We start from the raw sequence: 10,070 nt of genomic DNA on the forward strand, positions 1-10,070 counted from the left end.
ATTTCTGTTTTTATTCACAACTCTGGTAGAAGATTTCTTGGTATCTTTTAGGTTGATGTCGATTACATCGAGGATTTTCTTGAAATGTTCGTCTTAAAGATTTCGTGACGAACGAGCTCAACCATTCAGATCAGAGGTTAGATTGTCGAGGGCCTCGGTCGAGGGTATCCGAACTGATTGCCAGGGAACCCGGGGAGGAGGTTGGTTTCATTTCCCACCAGCTCTTGGGTCATAAAAAGAGTAAATTATTGATAGACTAGACACGTCGACGCGGCAATCAAAGACCTCGTGCGCTATGGAGTTCGTCAATGTTATAGTTCTTCTGGTTATCATTTTTAGCATTAGCAAAGGTGAAGAGGAGCAAGTAACGATAGAAGTTGTAGAAAAGCCATCAGAGGAAAAGTGCCAGCGAAAATCCAAGGAAGGAGACCTCCTGTCTATGCATTATACTGGTCGTCTGGAAAAAGATGGCTCAATTTTCGACTCTAGTCATAATCGTGGCCAAACATTTGACTTTACTCTTGGTAGAGGTATGGTGATCCAAGGGTGGGAACAAGGACTTAAGGACATGTGTGTTGGAGAGAAACGAAAACTCAGGGTTCCAGCACATTTAGGTGAGTTGACTTTTGGATATGCTCATGATCAGCAATTAACTAGCTTAACTCTCCATGATCAATGATCAAAAAGCCTGAAAAAACTAAGCGGGTAGTGTCACGCATTTTTAGTCTTTAGTGTCAGTTTGAATGGTGAAAAACTATTCAATCTGTGTCAATGAAAACGATAAAACAAAGGTCCAGTTTTGTTTAACTTACTCCCAATCCCGCTATCCCGGACAGAATTTTCCCTCAATCCCGTAATCCCGACCGCTGTTGTAGCCCAATCCCGATCCCGGTCAGGTCATAATTTTTTTCAAGCCACTTACCTCGACGAAAAAAGGCATTTTCAGTTGGATGTAAATTCCCACCGATCTTTGCACTGGTCTTTGGTCACAGAGAAATTAACTGTAAGATTATTTCTTCTATTTGTTTCAACCATAATGACGACATTGTTCAGTTAAGGCAGGGGTAAACCTAAATGCCGTTCAGTTTCACGCCGGTTAAAATCGGTTCTATGAAAATATCTCGTTTACGTTTCAAGCAATCCAAAAACTCTCTGCTCATTCCGTGAATCTATGTTGTGGGGTATTTTGTGAATTTCTGGGTAGTTTTTGGGTATATTTGGGAGGAGATAGTTTTTCTAGAAGGATTGGTAAAATTAAGAGAAATAAGAAATATTGAAGATTTAGTGAAGTTTTAAAATTAGAATTTGTAGTTAATTATTAATGGATGGAAACCAAGTTAGTCCACTAGCAACCTAAGGTGCTCTTGTGTTTGTATCAACTGTCTGTTTGTGTTCCAAAAATCATTTTCTTTCTTTTATCCCTTCTTTAATCATCTTAAAATTCCATTCAAATTCATGTTTACCCCCACCTTTAAGATGTTTTTAAAGATACCCACGAATCATGTCAGTCAATAAGTCAGTTACCAATTTCTTTTTAGAGCTTGTTCCTTTTCCTTTTTTTTATCTTTTTTCCTTTCTTATTTCTCTCAATTAAATGGCGAGGGCTGCTTTTCTTATCACGTTGATCCTCGGAAAACTTTTTAATCAGGAATAATGGCCATCAAAGTCTGAAGAGCATTGCTACTCACGTACCACAACGTGGGGCTGCAACAGATATTTGAAAAGGTGGCAGGCCAAACATGACTCCCGTTGGTTGCTTAATGTACCTTAGACTTCCTGAGTGCATTTCTGGGAGATTTTCCTTTTCAATCAAAATGTGGTGAGATCTCTCTGTTGACCTTTTGATTTTGATCATGAAGGAAACTACTCAAATTTACCGAATGGAGGTTTTCTTATCATTTGGAGCTTTTGAATTAGTTCCTTTATGCTGTTCTGTGGAATTTGTTTGGTTTTCATGATCGGCTCAAGGACTCAGGGAGCACTGAAGAAATTCTATCTGTAAAGACATAGGACCCGTAAATTTTTTTTCTTGTCCGGGACGGCGACAAATAGATTTTCATTGTACATTTTCGATGCCGGACTTCCCGGATCTCATTTGTTTAGAGTAACATTTCCCACATCCCGCTTCGTAAAATTGTCAATTCCCGCATCTCCTCCCTTATTCTAATTAACAATTAAATTATGAGCTGGAGATTTCTATCGCATGATAGTTGATGAGGGTGAAGCCCAAATCAACTATCATGCATAGAAGTCGAGAGCGATAATCTAATTGATTTAGTATAAATATCTACTAGTCGTTCAAAATTAAACAAGTTAATGATCTATTTCCTGATCGCAGACACTGCGAAAACGCAACGAGGTGGCCGCAATTTTGTTGAAAACCGCTACTCACTATCTATCACAGAATAGATAGCGAGTAGCGTAGCCAATCAGAGAACGGCATTTGTGATAGAACACTAGTAGGTTAATACTAATCCCGAATATCGTTGTTCTTTTCTGCTAAAATCCTGAATCCAGACCTTTAAAAAAGCCAAATCCCAGATCCCGAAAAACCTATTGGGGACCCTCCCCAAAGGTGTGGGGCAATAAACTTCTGAACCTGCAGACAATTGTTGGCTTTTCCTTCGAGAAATCACTTGATATTTTCTCCTAATGCCAGAGAAGCAATAATGCTGTTTTGTCAAAAATGTTTACAGTTTTGTCCAGAACAACAAAATCTTAGTTACAATGGCCCCTTTAGCAAAGGCTGGTTCTTAAGAGTGTGATGCAAATAGAATTCAAGGAGAGGCATGCGTAAACAGAAACATGTGAACAACCATAACATAGTCCAAGTGCAGACGCTAAAACAGCAAATTAAATTCTATTCCCCTTTGCTTGGCGTGCACTTTGTGTAAATTTGTCTCAAATATGAATATCACCAATCCAGGTGCAAGGAAGTGACCTGCTGTCTTGGACAATTCCAGATACACATTCATTTAGTTTGCACATTACACATTATTTGAGCTTGACCTTGAATTTCAGTTACATGTGTAGGTGTTGTGAACATTGCTTATGCTTACATGGATGTTTGCATTTGGGTCAAGTATGTAACAAGGCACTATGCACATCTTGCATCAAACGTCTATGGGTTTGTCAGAATGTGTTTTACCTAAAAGTGTCATTGCATGGTGCTGTCATCCAGCAATATACATGTATGAAGTATATCCTAAGTGCCAGGTCCATCCAATTTGCCCTTCAAACTAAGACCAATTTGGTTGGACATCAATCTATGGTGAATATTTGGACTACAGTAATAGACTTTGATCTAACTGGTTTCATTGTTTTCCTGACTAACAGTTTTCAAGTCATAGAATTTCAAATTGCATGGAAAACTCTTTTCAGATCTATGCATAGATGTCATGGAAAACTGTTATTGGTTTCCTGAAGCAAGTCATTTAATAACACAGATTTCAATACTGAACTTCAATGGAGAAGTTCATTACAGAAGCTATTATTAGAGCACTGAAGTTCTAACAGTTTATGCCCTGAATGAATCTTTGTAACTTTTATTTATGTATCGTAAACCTAGTCCCAACTAAAGACATTTTTTTATTACCAATAGTCTTTTCATGAACATTGTACTCTCAGGGAACAAGCACTACTAAACACATTTCTTGGTTTCTTTCTTACAAAACTAACAGACCCATAGTCTTCTTCTTTCTTGCATCTGTAGCCACGGTCAAAAGATGACACTTGTTAATATGAAATTGTTTCTATTTCTTTGTTTTTGATTTGGTATGGTTTGTGTAGCCTCAAGATTATATTGATGAGTAATCAATTTCATAAATGACTAATTGATGACTACCCATCAATTGAAGGGCTGGGGGCATAACCGCCTTATGGCGAATGTTGGGCTGTTTTTTTTTTTTTCTCGGATAAGTCTCAATTTTTGCATGTGGGCTTCGTTTTAGTCAACAAACACTGCCCTGTATTTTTTTTCGTTGGTTTGCTCTTCGTTTTCGAGAAAAAACGTATGCAAAAAAACTCAGTTTTCGTAGCGGCATCTTTTGGAGATCTTTTGTTGAATGAGAAACAAAAGAAACCTTTTGTTTCGCTGAACAATGAAGTCAGCGAAGCGTCGGATAAGCCGCTCGCTGTTCGAGCCGATACACGTAATGTGTTGGTACAATTGAAGCGCTTTTATTGTTGCTGTTTCATTGGCGCAAGCGATTGACTGACTGAACCCAGGTCCGGAGTCGATTACATTTTTCGTGCACCGGTTCGACACGAGGACAGTCGTTTTTTTTTTTTTTTTTTCTCTTCTTTTTGAAACCAAAACATCCGTTAAAAAAGTGCTTTCGAAACTGCTAAAATTAACCGTTTAAGTTCGTGGCGAAATCCTCCTACGATTAAAGTGAAGTTTGAGCATCTAATCTGAACGTTTGAAGTTTTCAAAAAGCCACATCAACAGCCTAAAAAAGGCGGTGAGCTTTTCGCTACAGAGAACAACAACAAATCCAATGGCGACACATATTAAATCGAGTACAGCTATTAAAGAACAACAGTATCAGGGGCACCCAAAGGTGGTTTGCATTCAGATATAAACCAGGTATGGATAGTTAGGAATAAAGTGCTCCAAAGCATTGCTACATGGATTAAGGCAAATTAATTATCACTCAATATTAATAAGACCAATTACATCATATTTAAACCTTGATAAAAGAAACTGTATAAGAGTAACGTATCTCTTTTTTTCGATAATGAGCAACTTGACCACAAACAGGAAACTACATTTCTTGGTGTATATATTCATGAAAATCTTTGCTGGAAATCACACATAAATCTTATCTGTGGTAAAATGGCAAAATCTGTCAGATTAATTTACAATTCACGCTATCGTTTATCTATCAGCACCAGATTATCCATTTGTTATACCCTTATATATCTTTACCTAAGCTATTGTAATATAGTCTGGTCATCTACATACAATACTCACCGGAATGGAATTTGTCACTTACAAAAAAGAGCGGGTCAGTTAAGACTTTCACTAGATTTTTTTTGTTTTGTTTTTTGTTTTTCGAAAAAGGAAGGAGAATCAGTCAATGCGCCTCAGATGTCGGTCAAATCTCGCCCACTATCGTCGCCTTTGTTCTTAATCGGATCTTAGTCTTAAGCATAATTTTTTAGCCTCGGTCGTCCAATACGTTATCGTGTAATATGTTGATTTTGTCTTTCGTTTTCATTTTGCCACTGATTGGACTCCCAGTCTCTTAGATCTGAAGAAGACCATTGTCCCCCTCATAGACGCCTAGGGAATAGCTGTCAATTTTTTCCGCATTTCAGGCAAATTTGATCTTCAGTAATTTGCCCTTCTCCATACTTCAATTTTAATTCTTCGAGTAGATCTGTTATTTTTTTGTCCATTTGCTGAAGGCTATGGAAGTTGCTTTGATGGGCTTCATGGCTCACCAAAGGAATGCTGTCGAAATCGGCTTCTTCTTGTCTATGGTTACTTGGGTAGATTATAGATAAGCCTACTCCTTAGCCAGACACCGCAGCAACCGGAATATCGAAAATGTTCACCAGACCTGATAAGGCAACATAATCACCTCACTCGCGAGTAATCCAGGGACATCTGTCGAGGGTGCGTCTTCCACCCACTATGATTCACAAATTCTCTAAAGTGAATGCGTTCCGGATGGGAGTGGCTGGGTTTCTTCGGGGAAAGCTCACTACATCAGTGTGTGCGGAATTGTGGTACTCTCTGAAGAGGCTTTCCCATTCGAGTAATTATAAGTTGGCCTGTTCCAGATAAGTATTTTTGAGTTGCACTGTCAAAATTTGTTTCATATTGTTCACCCTATTTGAAAACTGATGAAAAATTTCGTACATTTTAGGCCTTGTAATGGTGTACGTAAATTATGTACACAGGCATGTATGTTCCAGTTTAAAACTAAATTGTTTTGTTGCACTGAGCTGTTAGATTATAATTTTTAAAGTTGTGAAATTTGCATGCAGATAGTTTAATATAATATTTAATTTAATATAATATAAGATAGTTCAAAATTTTTAAATATAACGACTGGTGTTATTAAGAAAAAAAAATTGTTGTGTATAAAGTTGAAATCTACTGTCCAAATTTGAGTCCATTCCATTCTATATTTATTATGAGGCGATCGGGGATCATTTGTGGTCCAATCTGGGGATCATTTCCCGTCCGGGGATCATTTGCGGTTCAATTTGGGGATCATTTCCGGTCCGGGGATCATTTGCTGGCCTGTACAGTACTCAAAGATGAGCGAAGTCAATATTGTCGCACTAAATCCAATTTGAAGAGAAGCAGCGTAACAGAAGCATTTGCCGTCAGCTGGTGGGTCGAATGCTATCTCGAAACCAGCCTCTGCCACTCTAGTGGCGAGTTTTGAAGAAAGACTTGTCTAAGGGAAAGGGCAACCACATGCAGCAGTCAGCCAACTGACAGAGTTCTGATAACTCTGATTCACTAAAGACCAAACCTGTTAAAATGGCGCGATTTACTCACCATTCTTGACGCCAACAGACCGAGATCGAAGTGCTGTTCTTTTCTTTTTGTTTTTCTTGAATGAAGTTCCACATGGATATCAATGAATGACATGTGTCAATAGATACCTATTTAAGTAGCGGTGCAGCCGTATGTTTTTCTCGGATTTTTTTTTTCTGAAGTCTCGAACCTTAATAAATTTTTGCGTATTGTTTTTATTTTTTCGCCCATCTTGGGCAATTTTGAATAGGCAAAATTCTCTCCAAAATTATAACAAAAACGAAAAAAAAAAAACCAAAGAAAAAATTCGTCCAAAATTTTCTCACGCGAATGTAAATAAAACAAATAAAAATTCTTAACATTTGCACTGTGGCTCGCATGGCTCGCTGGCTCGCATGGCTCACTGGCTCGCAGATTTCGCAGACCCATTTATAACTGGTGGCCAGGTACACACACATGTGACAGTGAGGGTCCCCAATAGGTTTTTAGAGATGTGGGATTTGTATTTTTTTTAGAGGTTGGTATTAGAATTAGGGACAGGACGTAGGATTTGATGATTTTACAAAGCGGGATGCAGGAAATGTTACTGTAAAGAAATGAGATTCGGGAAGTCCGGTGTCCAAAATGTACAATGAAAATCTAGTTGTCACCATCCTGAATGAGAAAAGAAATTTACGGGTCCTATGTCTTTACAGATAAAATTTCTTCAGTGCTCTCTGAGACCTTGCAGTTTACTTGAGCCGATAAGCCTAAACAAATGTCACAGAGCTAGCATACACAGCAGCATAAAGGAACTAATTCAAATGGCTCAGAATGACAAGAAAACCTCCATTTGTTAAATTTGAGTAGTTTCCTTCATGATCAATAACTATCATGGCCAATAACTATCCTGATTGGATGCTAACAATACTGAACACTGGACCCCCTTTTGAGAGATTCCAAAGAATCTGTTAACGTGAAGAGAATAGTTGCTTCAGTGCCATACATCAAGGGCACTTCAGAACACCTCCAAAGAGCATTCAAATTACACGAGGTAACACTTGTCCACAAGCCTTTCAATTCCTGTGGAACAGGCCATCACATCCATTGTGAACAATGTGATAAAGATTATGTGGGCGAAACTTCTCGGTTATTAGAAACTCGAGTAAAGGAACATCTTTCTAGGAATTCATCAGCTGTTCATGAACATTGCCAGCTCACGGGTCATTCAGAAAAATTCTTGCCACGGAAAGTAACACATTCAAATGCAACATATATAATGGAGGCAATTGAGATAAAATTACGTAAGCCCTCCTTGAACAGAGACAATGGCTTCAAAGTAGACACCATCTAGCTCCCTCGGGACCATTATATAACCCTCTTTAACATACATATTTGCATTGTGGCTGACAAAGTTCAGTGGAACTGGATCCAAACGAAATGTCCCACTAAGTTTTAATTGCACTCTAAGTACAGAATTTTTATATTTTAAAATATTAGACAGTTCACTATTTTATACTTGGGTCCCAAAATTTAGAATTCCCTTCCATTATCTGTTTCAAGCTCCACCGATTTTGCTAATGTTTATGTTTTTCTTTTGTCAGGCTATGGTGATCAAGGAGCTGGTAATGTTATCCCTCCGGGAGCCAATCTTTTGTTTGATGTTGAACTCATGGAAATAAAAGATGGTGGTGATGGAAGTGAGGAAAGTACGCAAGGACAGTCAGCACCAAATGTGTTTAAGATGATTGACAAGGACAACAACAATGAACTTAGTATTGGGGAAGTAAAAGAGTACCTGAAAGAGCAGCAAGGATTCCCCAATGATGACGAATCTAATCATGAAACTATTCTAACTGAAATATTTGAACATGAAGATAAGGATAAGGATGGAGTTATTTCTTTTGAGGAATTTAGTGGGCCAAAACATGAAGAGCTTTAGAGTGATATTATTTTTTTGGAAACCCTTGTATGTACATAAAGTGAAATTTGTTTTCTTTGTATTATCCTTTTGTGAATTACATTATCTGATTGTATAACATTCTTGACATATTAGGTTTTATACTGCTTGAGGTGTAACCAACTTCATCCTCCCAAGATTAAAGAAACTTGCCCGTGTCAAATCAGTTTGTTTGTTTTGCTTTGTTTGCTTGTTTGTTGATAAAACGTCTTTTACTGCCTTGAAAATCCTTCTGACAAAATATTATAAGGTTTGGGTTTTGTAACTTCAAATTATGTACTAGTAGGTTCACTGGAAAAGTTACTCTAGACATAAGAACGATAAAGCTGCATGTCTACTTTGTCCTTCTTGTTAGGCAGTTTCACTCCCTGAAGAACTTTTTATTTTCATAGCTCCATGTGAAGCACTATAGCTGGCAAAGAAAATGTTTCATGATAAAAAAAAAAAAAAAAAAAAAAAAAAAAAAAAATATATATATATATATATAATTTAGGCGTTGATCACCGGTGAAGCCAATAGAGTGCTCTACAAGAAAGGAGCGGTTAAAGAAGTAGCTGGACTACTCAATTTGAGCACATATGGATCATAATACAAATTTGTTTCGTAGATCAACGCAAGGTTGATCCACTCCTCAGTTAATCTCCATACACACTGAAGTATCGTTAAAGGCTACATCAGCAATATGAACGCGTGACATTTGACCGTTAAAACGAATGCTTACAGAATTTTAAAAGATGCACGAGCGCGCGCGTTTACCCTATCCTTCATTAAATGAAGGAGAGAACAGTGGTGGCATAAAAAGCCCAAAACAGCGAAAATAACGAAAACGCGCAACGGACACACAAGAGGTGAGTTTGTTTTAATCATCTTACGTAAAAAATGAGGATATTTTAATGCATTTAGCGTTCTAAATGAACGATATTTTATTCCCCTTACAACGTCTTATAAAGCGCTCAAATTCTCAACGGTTCTCATGTAACCTAACACCGCGTAAGATGAAAGGTCACGTTCCAACTCACACAGCCGTGACGCATATATGAATAAATAGATAATTAATTTTTCGCTTTCTCTAAACGTGAGCTTGGGACGCCTGTGCCACGATTAAAGGATTTGTTGACTTTTGATCTGTTCAGCGCGCGTTTATCTTCTGCCGCTTGTTGACATTGTAATTCGTTATATAGATTTTATTTTACGTTTGGGATTCCGGATTATGTTCGTTATATCGAAGAATTCGTTATATCGAGGTTTTATTCCATAAATTTTACTGTAACTTTGGCCGGGACATATAATATCGTTCGTTATATCCGGAGGACTTCCGGAGGTTCGTTAAATCGAGGTTTCCACACTAGTATAAATCTAGTAGCGTCCTATTACGTATGCCGTTCTCTCATTGGCTACGCTACCCGCTATCTATTTAACAATTAGACGGCGAGCTGGAGGTTTCTTACTAAAACAATTAAATTACTCGTTCTTGATTTCTATGCGTGATAGTTGATTCGGGCACATGTATTTGATAAATAGTACACCGAGTAAGGTAAACGAGGCAAGTAAAGTACTAAAAGAAGGTATAAAACCAAACAAGTTTTACGCCAAGCAAGTAATTTTAGTAGGCCATGTCACTGACCAAGTAAA

The 10,070-nt window shown here is 37.8% G+C and overlaps 1 protein-coding gene across 1 annotated transcript; it reads left to right on the forward strand.

The window, feature by feature from the left end:
- The first annotated feature begins 207 nt into the window (after window positions 1–207).
- LOC146472916 (uncharacterized) lies at window positions 208–8,604 on the forward strand. Its single transcript, XM_085119157.1, has 2 exons — window positions 208–614; window positions 8,083–8,604. Exons 1-2 carry the CDS (start codon window positions 296–298, stop codon window positions 8,418–8,420), a joined length of 657 nt encoding a protein of 218 aa, XP_084975283.1. The 5' UTR covers window positions 208–295; the 3' UTR covers window positions 8,421–8,604.
- Window positions 8,605–10,070: the final 1,466 nt, after the last annotated feature.

The sequence above is a fragment of the Pavona decussata genome, unplaced genomic scaffold (assembly GCF_977016875.1).
Source record: "Pavona decussata unplaced genomic scaffold, jaPavDecu1.1 SCAFFOLD_96, whole genome shotgun sequence".
In the NCBI taxonomy this organism is placed as follows: domain Eukaryota; kingdom Metazoa; phylum Cnidaria; class Anthozoa; order Scleractinia; family Agariciidae; genus Pavona; species Pavona decussata.

What these genes read in the sequence shown, in the direction of transcription:
- LOC146472916 (XM_085119157.1), top strand. Translation starts at nt 296, where the DNA reads ATGGAGTTCGTCAATGTTATAGTTCTTCTGGTTATCATTTTTAGCATT. An exon ending in CAGGGTTCCAGCACATTTAG is followed by an intron (nt 615 to 8,082) that starts GTGAGTTGACTT and finishes TTCTTTTGTCAG; the next exon opens with GCTATGGTGATCAAGGAGCT.